Source organism: Suricata suricatta, chromosome 4 (genome assembly GCF_006229205.1).
Source record: "Suricata suricatta isolate VVHF042 chromosome 4, meerkat_22Aug2017_6uvM2_HiC, whole genome shotgun sequence".
Lineage (NCBI taxonomy): Eukaryota > Metazoa > Chordata > Mammalia > Carnivora > Herpestidae > Suricata > Suricata suricatta.
The window spans coordinates 114765683-114782147 of NC_043703.1; the positions used below are offsets into that span (position 1 = coordinate 114765683).

Sequence of the window (16465 nt, forward strand, 5' to 3'; positions counted from 1 at the left end):
CCTGGAAGTTGGTTAGAAATGCAGATACCACCCCCCTGTTGAGTCAGAATCTGCATTTTAACAAGATCTCCAAACCTAGGACGCTCTGTCTAGCTCTCTTTTTTTTCTCTCTTGATCCATTCTCTTCCTGATAGCCAAGGATTCTTTAAAAAAGTCATGTGGAATTTGGATTTGTTCAAGTTCTTCACATAGTAAAACTGTTGATATTAATCCTTTGACATATTTTAATCCAAAATCCAACCCATTTTATTTGCATTTTGATTTTGGTCCTTTGCTTATTTTTTTTCTTCTCTACAAAGTTTTCCATCTTGATATAATGACATTTAGTGATAATGAACTCTTAGAACTACTTTTAAAGTTAAAAAAAGGAAACTTGGCTCTTTACTAATGATATATTTTAGTTCTAAATTGTGGTAATTTAAGTGAAAGTCCTGGCTGTAACCACTATATATGCCTGAGAGACAAAGTTCTTACATTATTATTATTCCCAAGACATGTACTTATTGCCATTTTTTCTATTTAGAAAATTGACACGTTTTTTTTGGTAGAAGATTTAGAAAATACATGAAAATGAAGAGAATAAAAATCATGGCTCTGCCTTCCATTTTTATTAATAATACATTCTTCTATCGTATGACTTTTTAAACATTTTTAGTGTTTATTTTTGAGAGAGAGAGAGAGAGACAGAGACAGAGCATGAGTGGGGGAGGGGCAGAGAGAGAGGGAGACGCAGAATCCAAAGCAGGCTCAAACCCACCAACTTGAGATCATGATCTGAGCCAAAGTTGGACACTTAACTGACGAAGCCACCCATTCACCCCTATAGTATGGCTTTTAAAAAGAAAGTGTTGATTGGTAGCCAATAAGTAACTGCTTCTTAAAGCTTAAAACCAGTAAACATCTTATTTTTTCCATGAAAATTGTTCTAATATTTTAAAAATTCATGTTTTAAAATATCTTGCCTAAGTTGGAAGCACAGATATTCCCCAAACCTTATATTACTCAAAGTTCAATGGAGAAGCTCTTAATTTATTTCTCAGAACGTGAGGAAGCGTTGGATTCTACAAAGAGTACAGTGGGGTTAGTCCACTACGGAAGCTCGGCCTCTGGGGAAACTGTCAGTGAAGGATGTTCAAACCACGGGGATGCGCTGGGGTTGACGTGTCTGAGGGAGGGCTTGTGCCAGTGGCGGCCCGAAACAATCTGGTGTCTGGGTCCTTGGCTCAGCCCTGCAATTTAATGCTGGGAGGTTCCCTGGGGGTCCTGGCAGCTCTTGTGTGGAACTGTGGGACCTGATAGATGCAAGGGACCTTGGTAGGAAAATACAATTGTCCTTATAATGCTCTTCCTAATTCTTTTTGTTTATTTGTTTATTTATTAAAGTTTATTTCTTTATTTTGAGAGAGAGAGATATCGTGAGTGGGGGAGGGGCAGAGAAAGAGAGAGAATGTCCCAAGCAGGCTTTGTGCTGTCAACACAGAGCCCCACGTGGGGTTAATTCCACCAACCACAAGACCATGACCTGAGCTAAAATCAAGAGCCAAACACTTACTTGATTGAGTCACCCAGGCGCCCCCTAATTCCTTTTTCATACCCTTCTGAGAAGCCAGCACTGATTTCCGACTCTCTTGGGGCCTGACTGCTTCCCCTTTCCTGCTACTCATGCTTTCTCCTGGCTTTCAGATCCGGGTGCAAGTGATCGAGGGACGCCAGCTGCCGGGGGTGAACATCAAGCCTGTGGTCAAAGTCACTGCTGCCGGGCAGACCAAGAGGACGCGGATCCACAAGGGAAACAGCCCACTCTTCAACGAGGTGGGAGGCGCTGGTTATCAGGGCAAGGACTTTGGTGGCCCTTCCGAACTGGGAGCACACAGCAGATATCTGGCGATCCACTTGGTTTTGTGTATGGCGCTAACTTTGTGTGGAGAGATGTGCAGGGTCCTGAGTAGGTTATCTGAGGACCTGGAGGGGGGTTGTAGCTCTTATTCGTGCCCTGGGCCCCTGATGCTCCACCTCTCTGTCATGCTATAGGGCCAGCCACCCACCCTGCCCCTGAGATGACAGCCTCTACGAGGGGTGGAATATCCCAGGACTTGTCGAATCCCCAGAGCTCGTTGCTGGGCTGAGCGTGGACCAGACGTGAGGGCTGTGGGTGGTGGCTGACCCTCTATGTCTCTAGCCCTGGGGTCAGCAGCTACTCATTTGTTTCCCTTTCGCCCTGGACCACAGACCCTTTTCTTCAATGTGTTTGACTCTCCCTCGGAGCTGTTTGACGAGCCCATCTTCATCACGGTACGTGTCAGGCATCAGTGCTCTCTGTGGGTTACGTGTCCTCTCATGTACACGTCCCTGTGCGTGCGTGCACACATGGGTATCAGCGTGTCCGTGCATTTGTGTATGCCTGTTGGGTGAGTGTCGGCATTTGCGAGAAAGAAGCCATAAAGCCCAGGGCACGGGTGATGTGGAGCAGCTGACCGTCAAGTTCTGCTGGTCACAGAAATGCCTTTGGTTGCTCAGGGGTGGGGACCCCCTGCTGTCCAGCTGCTCAGCACCCTCCAGATGCTGTAGGTCAAGGTCCTGGAATCACTCCTGCTGTGGACACTTATTTTCATTTTATTTTGTTTGTCCATGTGCCTGCTTATGGCCAGGATGTTCTCTCTGGGTGTTAGCTCTTTTTTGGGGGTGGGGGCTTTCTTCTGGAACTCAGTATAGTTAATTGCTGAACGTGTGGGCTCTGGAGCCAAATGTCTGGATTCTGCTTCTGCCTGTGCGTTTAGGGGTTGTGTGTTCCTGTACAAGTCCTGTAATGTCTCTGTGCCTCTGTTTCTTCATCTGTAAAAAGGGAACAATAATACTCCCTACTCGTGGGGTTCATGAAAGTGTTAAACATCGCTCAGAACAATCTCTGGACCAGAGCAAGCGCTACCTAAGTGTTGGCTGTTACTGCTTGGGAGGGAAGAGCTATTGTGTTGGCCCTGCATGGGCCAACATTTACTTTTAAGTGAGAGTTTTAATTTATCTTTTCCCCCCAGGTGGTAGACTCCCGTTCTCTCAGGACAGATGCTCTCATTGGGGAATTCCGGGTAATTATTTATTTTCCTTGAAATCGGTTAGTTCTCGCTAATTCATGTTGGTAGAAACTCTGTACATAATGTGCAGATAGATGCTTTAAGGGTCCTGTTCCTCTTGGTCTGTTTTGGAGAAATATAGTTAAAAAATTTTTTTAATGTTTATTTTTGAAGGAGAGAGAGAGTGTGTGAGCAGGATGAGGGGGTGGAGGGCAGAGAGAGAGAGAGGAAGATACAGAATCTGAAGCAGGCTCCAGGCTCTGAGCTGTCAGCACAGAGCCTGATGTGGGACTTGAACTCATGAGCTGTGAGATCATGACCTGAGCCGAAGTCAGGCGCTTAACTGACTGAGCCACCCAGGCACCCCAATATAGTTAAAAAGCAAAACAAAATCTTTTCTGAACTCAGAAATACTGTCAACAATGGTCATAGAGAAAGAACAGACTTTTATTACTGAATAAGCGTTGGTCCAGAAGGGGACACACATGGCAGGCAATCCACTAGGAGACTGTAAAGGAAGAAGGAGGAAGTCCTGCACACAGCCAAGCACTCACAGCCCATTCTGTACCTGTTCTCAAGGACAAGCCCTCAGGTGAGATGGCTGGACAGCACCCTCAGTCACACACAGCTCATCCTAACCACTAGTAATTGGGTTGACCCTCTGTGCTAGCAAACTGACTTTATCCAACAAGACAGAAAAGCTTGCAGTTTTGTGATGAGGGTTGTTTTACAATGTGGAGGTAGGCTTGTGCCTTGGGTAGACCCCCTCCTTTCCCACAGAAAAACAGAGGAAAATACCTCCGTTTACAAGTTTCTAAGGTAAATGTTCTGACAAGAGGGAGGCGAGGGAAATCTCTTCCCTTATATCCACAGGGAGAATTCAGCTTCTGATTCCTGTCGGTCCTTACATCTGGGAAGATAGCATGAAGTTGGCAGCTAGGTGACCCTCCTCCTAATTCTGACCACCTCGGGCTGGCGTGACACCAGCGCTCTGTGCCCGGAGCACCCCCCCACCCCCGCTCTGGTTTGGAGTGGGGTCCACATGTGGAGTTCAGGGAATCAGGGTGTGACACAGGGGAGAGGGGGGAGCCTGCCCCTCCATTTGTCCCAGGCTGCACAGAAGCCAGGAGTGCTCTGCAGCGAACCCAGAGCTGACGGTGTGACTCAGCTCGCAGGAAGGCGTCTGCAGGTCTCCCAAAGCGAAGGCACCTAGCAATGGAGACCTTCGCGAGTGGCGTTTTAATGGGATCCTTACTGATTTTCGCACTTTTGAATCTTCAGGCATTTATCAAATGGAAAGAAGGGGTACAGGCTCATTTTAACCTCCCCATGCTATCCAAGTAAGAAATGGCCCCTTCTCTGGGAAGTAGTCAATTTTTTTGGACAAGCACTTTTAAAAACGACTGGGATCGAACCTGAGTCCCTCTGTAATAAATGGGGTTTTATGTCTTGAGTCTCGAATCTTTGAAGTATATTCTTGTTCTGAGAACCCAGAGGTTAAGGTAAAAAAAATTTTTTTTTCTAATTATAAAAGTAATCCAAGGTAAAAAAAAGTTTTCCAGGGCAGTTTTAGGTTCATAGCAAAAATGAGTGGAAAGGACAGAGTTCTCATATACTTCCAGCTGTCCCCAGTGCTTGGCCTCCCCGACCATCAATGTCCCGCTCATCCATGAACTTCTATAGAAAATTGTAAGAGACAAGAAAAAAAATTAAAAAACCAAAATCAATCTGCCACCTGAATCTACCACCCAGAGACAGCACAGTTACCATTTTGCTCTTTCTTCCTGTGCATAGAGATACTTTACCAAACTTGGATCCAAATGTAGTTTGCTTTTATCCCCCATGTCATGTCAGCTTATGAACATTTCCCCATGTCTCCAAATGCTCTTCAAAGCATGGTTTTTAACACGACGGCATAATGCACCACACTTCATTTAACAGTCCAGAGGCAAGAGTTTGATTTGTGTTTCTCGGTTTGATTTCAGATGGACGTGGGGACCATCTACAGAGAGCCCCGTGAGTCACATCCTCATCACCTTGGCCATATCCTTGCATTTTGGTTTTCGAGGCTGTTGGGGACAGCCATTTGGGACAATCACTTTCCTTCCTTGGGGGTTTTAGAATCTAGAGGTAGAGTCTGATCCTGGAGATGAGAGCTGCAGGGATGAAGAGAAGGCAGGCTTCCATCTTCCAAGTAAAATAAGCCCTCAGGGAGATCAAACCCCCACGTGGGTCCTAGTTGGCCCAGTCAGGGATGCTACATCTGGAAGGCCCCAAGCAAAGGTTGCTGGGGACCGGGTCACCTCCGACAGGGGTGGGCCATTTTGGTAACAAGTCTAGGATTTCTTCACACCCTGGTTTCTGTTCTGGTCTGTCACTTCCTGAGAGGGAGGTAAATGGCTTGGGATTTGGCTTCGGTAGCCTCTGATAGGTGTTTTTATTGACATTTCTGACTTGGACCCACATGAACATTCAAAGTGTGACCCCTAGGTCTGCGTGAATGAATCCCTCCTCTCCCCCAAGTGTAGTCGGCCCCGGGCTCCCAGAGGTGGTTGCAGACTTGGCCCCTTCCAGTTCTGCCATCACCAACAGACATTGTCTCCCTTAGGACACGCCTATCTCAGGAAGTGGCTGCTACTCTCGGACCCTGACGATTTCTCTGCTGGGGCCAGAGGTTACCTGAAAGCGAGCCTTTGTGTTCTGGGCCCCGGAGACGAAGCGCCGGTGAGTCCATGGCCTGGGTCGTCCTCATAGCCCCTCAACTGGCAGGAGAGGCACCCAACAGACAAACAGAAACACAGCTTGGTTTTCCGATTTATTTATTTATTTTCTTAATGTTTATTTATTTTGAGAGAGAGAGAGAGTGTGTGCAACTGGAGAAGGGACGAGAGAGGGAGGGAGAGAGAGAGCAAGTGGGGAAGGGGCGGAGAGGGAGGGGGAGTGGGAAAGAATCCCAGCACAGAGCCTGACATGGGGCTCAAACTCATCAGCCTCGAGATCATGACCTGAGTGGAGGTCGGACGCTTAACTGACTGAGCCACCCAGGCACTGGATTTTCTGATTTAAAAGAATACGTGGTAATTATGAGAACTGTAGAACACGTGGAGAAGTATAAATAAAAAATGAATCACTCATAATTCTACCTCTCAGAGACAGCTGTGATTCATGTCTTGTTGCATATCCTCCCAGAAGGATATACATGTGTATTTTACCCTTTTTTTTTAATTACTTTAAAAAATTGAGGTATTGACATATAACATTATATTCGTTTTGGACATACAACATAACAATTCATTATTTGTATACGTTGTGAAATGATCATTGAGATAAGTATAGTTAACACCCATCACCTTACATAAATAATAAAAATATTTTTTCTTGTGATGAGAACTTTTAAGGTCTATTTTCTTAGTAACTTTCAAATATGCAATGGAGTATTATTAGAGTCTCCATGCTGTGCATTACATCCTCATGACTTACTTATCTGGTAATTGTCGTTTTGTACCTTTTGGCCCCCTTCGTCCAGTTTCCCCTCCCCCGCCTCTGGCAACCACCCATCTGTTGTATATTTTTCTCTTTTTGCAAAAATGAGATTATCCTCTTTACATGCCAGTAAGTCAAGTTACAAGTTGGGAGTGGGAAGAAAAGAGAGGCGTGCGGAATTGGGGAGGTACCAGCATCTTTGTAGTTTGGCAAGAAGAGAGAGTTTGGAGTAGTCGTGGGAGAGGAATGAGGGCTTATTCCAGGTAAGCAGAAGGGCTTCTGAGCAGGCACAAGAGCACCCACTCCGGGTTGGCAGCTCCCTGGTGGGGCCGCATTATAGTCCGAGGCCTGGCAGTAGGAGAGAGGAAGGTGGATGGTGTGTGCAAGGCAGGAGCAGTGGAAGCACTGGGCCGAGGGGGCCAGGGCTTTGGGACGTGGCTGGTGGTGCTGCGCAGGAAGGATGCAGGGCTGCAAGGCTTAGAGCTGATGAAGGGGGGACAGAGAAAAGAGAATGCACATTTTTTGAGCACCTGCAGTGCGCCAGGCTGCATTGGGAGACTCACTCTGTGACTGGGAGGTTGGGGGAGGCAGATGGGTTGCAAGCTGTCTTCAGAGAAGGGTGTCGGCAGTCCTGGTTTTGCTCGAGGAAGGGCTCTGAGTGGCTGGAAGTTGAGATACGGCCAGGCCTCCAGCCGCTGACGCGGAGGGGAGATTAAGATGCTGCCTGCGGAGGAAGGGAACCGTGCTGGGGACTGACTTGTCCACATGGATGTTGGTTATGTGCTGGGAGAATTGGAAGGCAAATAGGAAAGCAGTGAGGCAGGGACTGGAGTCATCAAGGAAAGGTGAGCACACATCCTCGGCTTGGTGGTGCCCGCCGTGTGCCACACGCATTTACACGTTATTGAAGCTAATTTTCCTAGCACTCTGCAAGGTCAGTGTTACTGTTCCCACCGTCCAGGTCTCGAGGGAGGAACCTGCTGAGATCACATGTTAGCGAGCAGCAGGGCGAGGTCTGCCTTTGTTCAAAACGCACCATTTAAGGCGTGTTGGTTGGAGGAGAGAGAATATTGTGCTCAAGTGCATATTTGGTTGCACTGTAGCTGGAGAAAAAGGACCCCTCTGAAGACAAGGAGGACATCGAAAACAATCTGCTCAGGCCAACTGGCGTGGCCCTTCGAGGAGCCCACTTCTGCCTGAAGGTCTTCAGAGCTGAGGACTTACCGCAGAGTGAGTTTGGCGTCCTCCCTGGGTTGGGGGCCCGGGATTAAGGTTGTGAGTGGGGACCCTGGGCTGGGAAGCAGTCACTGAGACGTTGCAAGGGCTCAGTGTCCCCACAGATGAAAAGCATCCACCTACGTGGTGACCCTTGATGCTGGTTTGACTGGGACTGTCCTGGCTTCAGCACTGAAAGTCCCACAGCCTGGAGACCCCTCAGTCCCTGGCCAACTGGGGAAGCAGGTCCCGCTAGCTGCCACCATGTCCTCGTCTTCCCAAGAAGGAGTGACAGGGTGGCCACTGCCTGGTTTCTCCCAGTGACTAGCCCGGCACTGGGCCCACCCTGTGTGCTCGGGACCTGCTGGAGGAGTTATGCTGAATATTTCAGAGCCGTGGGTGTCAGTCTGGGCTGCACGTTAGAGTCACCTGGGACCTTTGAATGTGTACAGACACCTGGGCCCCACCAGTGTTTCACATTGACTTGATTTGGAGCAGGGCTCCCACACGGGTCATTTTTAAAGGGTGAGCCACTGTTTTGAAGCATGTATTAGCATAATCAAGCCAATTTCTGTCCGTAGCAGAGTCACTGAGAGCATTTGCAACTTAGGTCCCTCCTTCTAAGTTTTGCATAAAGCTAATTATTTGAGGTTTTGCTCAAACTTTGACTAACGACTCAATAGGAGAAATGCATTCTTTCTGTACAAGCTTAATTGTACCCAAATCAAGAAGAATGCCGTTAAGTAAGTAATGGGTTTTAAATGGGCCCTAAAATATATGCTTAAAAACATTCTGGATTTATTGATTGAAACTGTGCAGACGTGAGACTGGTGAGCTCCCCGCAGGGGACTGGGGAAAGAGAAATGTTGGCTTCGTTCAAGGTGAATGTGCTTTATATTTAATTCTTTGCGATCTTGTTTAAATATAAACAAAACAAAATATGTGGGTAAATAGGACATAAGTATTTGCTAATTGTTATCTGTTGTCTTCATGTAGACAGCGCTGGTGAAGAATCTGTAATTGCCTTTTCTCTCATTCATATACACATCAGCATCTACCCATTTACATTTGTAAATGATATGACTAATTCAGTAAAATATTTATTTGGAGCAGCATAGACAACACATTCTTTTTTAAAAAAGTCAGAATTGACTTATTGGTCAAGGTCAGATAAAATCACTGTGCTAACAGACATAAAGGAAAATGTGAAACAGGCTCCAATTATGGGATAGTTTCATAACAACTTCCGGTCTTTTTCTGGATTGTTAACTGCTCTTAGTGGTGTGGATTGCTCATTAATCAATCAATCAATCAATCATCAGTCAGTCCTCTATCCGTTATCTGTCAGGTCTGTTCAGGAAGCCCTGGCAAGCAGGGGCCAGTGAACAGGCTGTTTGGGTGGGTAGAGGAGCAGATGTGGCCTCGGGAGCTGCTGCTCCAGGTGCCCCCGGGTTGGGGGTGCCACAGTGTCTTGTCTCCCTTGGGGAGTCCCAAGACCATCTGGAGACAGTGAGGTGGAATGCTGGGGTTTTGGAGGGTGGGCAGCAGGCGGGCAGTGACTAGTGTGATCTCCCCAGTGGACGATGCCGTGATGGACAATGTGAAGCAGATCTTTGGCTTTGACAGTAACAAGAAGAACTTGGTGGATCCCTTCATGGAAGTCAGCTTTGCAGGGAAAATGGTAAGGAGCAGAAGGATTCTCTGGGGAGGGTGACTGCTGGATGTGTCTGCGAATGGGTGCCGGGCAGAGGGAAGGACAGGGTGAGGGACACCTGGGCCACCCTTGGTGCCGCCCGTCAGAAAGCGCGCACAGAGGGGCTGACTGGGGGAAGCATGGTGAGACCCTCATCCCCGCCTGGCTCTCTGGGGCTGCCATGCACACACATGTGGACGGGTCTGAGATGGCCACACAGGTGACAGACATAGGGAGGACAGACAGACAGTGGATACATAGATAGAAGAATATTTGGGAAAAAATTAAGCAGTAGAATGGAAACCAGATGTGAAGTCATAAAGAGAAGGAAACTCAAAAAGGAATAAAAACATAATGATTATTTTTAAAAAGTCGTGGCAGGAGTTGAGTGGAGACAGTCCATTCTGGCAGGGCCCTGGGGAGGACTGGTACCCTTCTTCACAGCCCACCTCCTGCCCAGCGGCAGGGCTGCTGCAGCCGGCCCCCTCCCTCCAGCCCACCCCAGGTGCAGGCACTCTGCACCCTCCTCTGCTCATCCTCTGGGCTCTCCCTGTTGGCTGGGCCACTCCCAGGCTTCAGCCTCACCCCTCCAGAGAGGACTCCCACAGCTCTGATTCACTCTGACCCCTGCTTCAGCCCCAGACCTCCGCTGGCCTCTGCACAGCTCTCTCTGCTGCCCCTTGGGCCCTGTAGAAGAGCCTCTTCTGCCCACCATACCCTCTCTCAGGAGCCTCCCTCCTAACCAGGTGCCACCGTCAAAGGCAGGAGATGTGGGCCTGCCTCGATTCTTCCCTCTTTTTGAACCTTTTGGCATCAAACATGCCGCCCTAGCTTTTGGTTTCAAACATGTCCCAGGCCCTTCCTTCCCCTCTGCCCACTGTCCTCTCTTCCCAGGGCCACACAGCAGCCTTGGGTTTCATTCTCTTCTCTGGATTCTCCCCATAGAAAGCCACTGGCAAGGGCACCTGGGTGGCTCAGTCAGTTAAGTGTCTGACTTCGGCTCAGGTCATGATCTCATGGTCATGAGTTTAAGTCTGAGCAGAGAGCATGGAGCCTGCTTCACATTCTGTGTCTCCCTCTCCTTCTGCCCCTCCCGTGCTCACGCTCTGCCTCTCTCTCTTTCTCAAAAATAAATAAACATTAAAAAAATTAAAAGAAAAAGAAAGCCACCGGAATAATTAGTACAAAACAGCCGTGTTTGTGCAATGAAATTCAAACGGTATAATCCAGCCGGCCAGATGCCGTGCATCTGAACTTGCTCCCCTCATCATGGCTAAAGTCAGCTGCTATGATATTTGTGCGAGTGAGAGAATGGCGCCCCCTGCCGGGAACATGCAGCTCTGCAGCCCCAGCGCCAGTGCCACGTTGTGCAGTGGGGTGGGGATGGGTTCAGCCTCAGCAGCTCCCTTCCTGCACCCTCCTGTGCATATAAATTACGTAGCTCACACAGCGGCCCGTGTCCTCTTATCTGCCCTGCTTCTTCCTTCCCTTCGAGGTCACACCTCTAAGCTTTACACATGCCTGTGCCCTTCCTTCACTCCCCACCCCAAGTCCAGCATCTTTCAATATTCAGCTTCCCTAAGCTTCCAGGCCTGATGTGCTAAGTCCTCAGGGCTCTAGGGTGCCCTGTGCCCTCTTTTAGCAAGTTTTCCATTTCATTACAGTAGTTGTTAGCATCTGTTTCTCCGACTTGTGGGTAAGAGCCCTATCATATTTAGTCCATAACCTCAAAGCAGAGACTGTGGTGGAAATGGTGGGAAAATGTCATATCAGGTGGGCGCAGACTGCCCCAGCTCTCAGAAGCCCTGGCGGGGAGCCTCTGTGTCTCAACCACAGGGGCTTGGCAAGGGTTGGTCGTGCCAACCTCGTGGAGAGTTCCACCTGCCGCAGAACCAGGGTTGGGAGAGGTAAGTCACATGGCTTGGATTCAGCGGGCTCCCCCTTCCCTCCCTAGGCAGAGGTGGGGAGAGGGAAGACAACCCATGGGTGTCACAGGACAATTGCAGAGAAGTTTTAAAAAATTTAAAAAAGAATTTTTAATGTTTTATTTATTTTTGAGAAAGAGAGAGAGACAGCATGAGCAGGGGAGGGTCGGAGAGAGAGGGAGACACAGAATCCAAAGACAGGTTCCAGGCTCTGAGCTAGCTGTCAGCACAGAATCTCACGTGGGGTTCGAACCCACGAACCGTGAGACCATGACCTGAACCGAAGTCGGACGCTCAATGGACTGAGCCACCCGGGCGCCCCAGAGAAGTTTTAAAAATGAACAATAGACACTAAAAGGTGAGGGTGGTCATGGAGGTGGTGTGGGCTCCCATTCACACAGCACTTTACCATTTTCCTTCTTAATCTTAATCTCTTCTTAGATTCATTTTACAAAGGAGCAGGTTTGCCAGCCCATTCCACCAACAAAGGGAGGCCCTGGGGTGGGACAGGAGGGGTCCTATTATCTGATGCCCAGACTCACTCCCCACCTTTCGTTTCTTTTCTCTTTCGATTACTGATGTACATTTTGAAAATTACAGAAAAAAGTAAATAAAATGACCCATAATGCACCATACAAAGTTCATTTTTCATGCCCATCTTTCCAGTTTTTTCCCTATGTGTAGATAATAGACATTTTTCTGACTCTTTATTTTGAGTATTTAAAAAATTTAATCAAGTTAGAAGAATTATTCACTGAACACCCACCCACTGGTATGACCTCCACATAGACAAAGCACTCCCTACCATTTTGTCACATTTATTTTCTGTAGATAGATACTTTTTTCTGTCAGAATCATTTGAAACCTAGTTGCGGACCAGACTCCTAAAGGCTTCAGCATACATCTCCTGAGGAAAAGACAATTCTTTGTAACAAAATTCTTTGTAACTACACCTATGAGATTAACAATCATTTCCTAATACTGTCCCATACTAGCTCCTATAAATTTGCTCTGATTATTCCCACAAATTTCCTTTAGAGCTGACTCCATTTTGTGCTGATCGAAGACCTAACTATAATTCATGTTCTGCATTTGGTCCTTGGGTCTCTTTTAGTCTCTTCTGTAACAGTCCCTTCTGTCCCCCCCCTTCCCCTATCCCCCTCCCCCTATTTTTCTCACCCCATGATATTGATTTTTTTAAAGAGTCCAGGCTGTTTGTCCAGGTTCTGGATTTGTCTGATTGTTTCCTTCTGGTCTTGTTGAACTTGTTCCTCGGGCCCTGTGTTTCCTATAAACTGGAAGTTAGGTCTTGAGGCCAGATTAGATTCAGTATTTCAGCGAGGATGTGTCATAGGTGATGCTGTGTACCTCATATTGCATCACAACAGGAAGCGAGGTGAGGTCGTCCCGGCACTGGTGATGGGTATCTGGTCCTCTGCTTGAGATAGTGCCTCTAGAACACTCTGTCAAAAGACACCCCCCCTTTTGTGTACTTTGCAAGTGACTGTGGGCGATGTCTTGGCACTGTGTATCTTGTTTCTCAGCAGTTTCTTACCTAATGGTCCATGCAGCCGTTGACCTCCTTGACTGAATAAGTCATTTACTTGGGGTTGCAAAGTGATGATTTTCTCATTATCATTCCTTCTCTCTTTACAAGCTGGGGTTTTTCGGGGAAAAAGGGCTTTCCTTTGTCTTGGTGCCTTTGAGTATAACTATGGACCTCAATACTTTTCTTTATTAATTCAGTGTGTTAAAATCAGTCATGACTGTGTTGGCTGCGTGAACTGTCCTGAAGTTGGCCACTGGGGGCCCTTTCAAGCTGGCTCCTCCATCCCGACTTAATTCAGGGTCTCAGTGAAAATATATGTGGGAGAGGTAACTCCGATTTTAAACTCTTCCACACGGAAGTGTAAATGCTCCTTGCGGGTCCTCACCCAAGTGCAGTGTTACTATGGGTTTGGGCTCGGGGTCTGATGCCCTGTACTTGCCTCAGGAATGACTGTAACAGAATGAATGAAGGCAAGAAGGAAGGGGGGAGGTGCGGCTGGATAGGCCTGGGATTCTTCCAAAGACTGGGATCCATTTCCTAATTTGACAGATAGGGAAAGTCAGGTCTCAGGAGAGTTTTTATTCCAGATTCCTCCAAATGGTAGGGTGCTTTGATGGTGGTGAGAACCAAGACTGACCTGCCTTCGAATATAATGGCTTTTTTTGGAGCTGAGTTTCAGAGTTCGGGGGCTCCTGGATGCTTCTGGGTCCATGCGGGCACCTTGACCTTCCAAGGTCTTCGGTTCTGAGATGCCCGTGGCTGGCCCTGGGCATTTTTCTAGGTAGGTGCACATGTCCATGGGATGTGATGGAGGGAGGGGACCTGGCCAAAGCAAGGGGCTACATATAAAGCTGACTGGTGACTGGGCTTCTGCAAGAAGCTACAGCCCCCACTCTCTCCCCTGGAAGGAAGGGGCTTACTGTGACGGAGGAGGTCGAGACCCTCCCTTCTGAAAGCTTTAGCCTGCTGGAACCCCCTGGCCTCTGACACCCTCTCCTCCAGCCATCCCCACTGCCTGTCTCACTCTTTCTGTCTCTCTCTCAACCTGCAGTATGTCACTTTTTCTCCTTACATCCTAATCTGTGTGCCCACCCACCCCAGCCTGGGCCTCATTGCATTTTCTCTTATGGACACTTGGTGGCACTATTATTCAAGATGTGAACCATACCTGGTTTTACACACACACACACACACACACACACACACACACACACACACACATTCTTGGTGGTATGTGAGAAGGAAAGAAAAGGTATTTGAGGGGCAGGGTGGGAGATTTTAAAAGAAATTGTTTTGACTAGTTTATTGTCAAATTGGTTTCCATACAACACCCCCTGCTCTTCCCCACGAGTGCCCTCCTCCATTACCACCTCCTCTTTTCCCCTCTCCCCCTTCCCCTTCAACCCTCAGTTCATTTTCAGCATTCAGTAGTCTCTCAAGTTTTGCGTCCCTCTCTCTCCCCAACTCTCTTTCCCTCTTCCCCTCCCCCTGGTCCTCCATTAGGTTTCTCCTGTTTTCCTGTTAGACCTATGAGTGCAAACATATGGTTTCTGTCCTTCTCCGCCTGACTTATTTCGCTTAGCATGACTCCATCAAGAAATTTTTTTCTTAATTCAAGGAAAAAACCTATCAATTGTAAAAAAAATTGAAAAAAAAATCAGAAAATCGAAGAAAATGAAAAGAACCGTATTTTTGTGCCCCACCTCACTCTGGAGATAACCACTGTTAACAGTTGTAGGTATTTCCTTGTAGCCTATTTTTCCTCTATACTGCTTTCACTCCCAACCCTCCCCACTCCCCCACTGGAAAAAAATTGGATTTATAGTAAGTTGATTTTCATTATTTGTGGATATTTGCCAATTCAACTACTCACTAAATTTTTTATGGGCCCAGCACGCTTCCGCTGCACCACTCTGCTTGCTCCCTACTCACTAAATTTTTTAAAAAGTTTATTTATGGGGCGCCTGGGTGGCTCAGTCAGTTGAATGTCCGGCTTTGGCTAAGGTCGTGATCTCATGGTTCGTAAGTTCGAGCCCCGCGTCAGGCTCTGTGCTGACAGCTAGTGCAGAGCCTGGAGCCTGCTTCAGATTCTGTATCTCCCTCTCTCTCTCTGAGCTGGCTGGGGGGCGTGGTACCTCCCGGGTATTCCTAGCGCAAGCAGAGCACACTGGTTTGGATCTAGAGTCCATCTCTGCTAGGTTTCTTGATTGTGGAAAGCCCAGTCTTTTTCTTTTTTTAATGTTTATTTATTTTTGAGAGAGAGGGAGAGACAGAGTGTGAGTGGACGAGGGGCAGAGAGAGAGGGAAACAGAATCGGAAGCAGGCTCCAGCCTCTGAGCTGTCAGCATAGAGCCTGATGTGAGGCTTGAACTCATGAACTGTGAGATCATGACCTGAGTTGAAGTCAGATGCTTAGCCAACTGAGCCATCTGGGTGCCCTGTGGAAAGCCCAGTCTTAAGAGCAGGACTGATCTGAGGCAGACTGTGGCTAATGGGGATTTTATGTTCACTGCATTCTTCTCTCATTCTCAGATGCTGGTGCCTGGCCCCCAAGCCCTGGCCCTCCAGCTCCTGTCTCCCTTTCTCCTCCTATCTCTAATCTCCTAGGGCTCACAGTGTTCCAAAGAGGCAGGTGGTTGGGCTGACTGGTAGATGATAGTGCCTTGCTCTTTAGGACCCCTGGGAAAGCCAGTCTGGGTTCAGGGCCCCCACACTTAGGTCATGGGCATATGGGACTTGGGGGAGGGAGGTTTCCAGCCAGAGGCAGGAGATGAGGGTAGAAGGGCTGTGGAATTCAGGCAGTCAGTAACCCCCCGCCCCCATTCCCTCACTCTCTTGCTGCCCCACCCCATACTCTCCAGCTCTGGATTGGATTTACCATTGAGCTTTGTCTCTGCAGATTCCCTGTGTCTGAGCCTTTAAGGCCCCTAGGGTCTTCTGCCCAGCCTGGAGGGTGGCTGACATGGTAGACAGCAGCCCCTGGCTGGTGAGGTGGTCCCCAAAGGAGACCATAGTTCCCTTGGAGCTCCATCCACCTATCCTCTGTATCTTCTAGCTCTGCAGCAAGATCCTGGAGAAGACAGCCAACCCTCAGTGGAACCAGAGCATCACCCTGCCTGCCATGGTAAGCCTTGCCTCCTCGGGCCTTCCCAGCAGACCCTGGGCTCCTGGCCTCCCCAGAATCCTGCTTATATCCTGGACTTCCCCTTCTTCTTCCCCTCCCCTCTCCCCCTCTTCTTCAATGTTTATTTATTTATTTTTGAGAGACAGAGAGAATGCAAGCAGGGAAGGAGCAGAGGGAGAGGGAGAGAGAAAATCCCAAGCAGACTCTACACCCAGCCATGACTCAGGGCTTGATCTCACAACTGTGAGATCATGACCTGGGTCGAAATCAAGAGCTGGATGCGTAACTGACTAAGCCAGCCACGTGTCCCCCCATTTACAAAACATACACATATATTTTTAAATAATCTCTACACCCAGCATGGGGCTTGAACGCACAACCCTGAGATCAGGAGTTGCATGCTTTACC

The 16465-nt window shown here is 48.2% G+C and overlaps 1 protein-coding gene across 1 annotated transcript in view; it reads left to right on the forward strand.

Moving 5' to 3' along the window:
- DYSF (dysferlin) overlaps positions 1-16465 on the forward strand; it is a 209043-nt gene that overhangs the window by 60779 nt on the left and 131799 nt on the right. Inside the window, exons 8-15 of the mRNA XM_029938519.1 lie at positions 1684-1812; positions 2230-2292; positions 3033-3083; positions 5054-5084; positions 5677-5792; positions 7655-7781; positions 9344-9447; positions 15989-16057. Coding sequence (XP_029794379.1) covers positions 1684-1812; positions 2230-2292; positions 3033-3083; positions 5054-5084; positions 5677-5792; positions 7655-7781; positions 9344-9447; positions 15989-16057 — 690 coding nt within the window. The remainder of the gene's footprint in view (positions 1-1683; positions 1813-2229; positions 2293-3032; positions 3084-5053; positions 5085-5676; positions 5793-7654; positions 7782-9343; positions 9448-15988; positions 16058-16465) is intronic.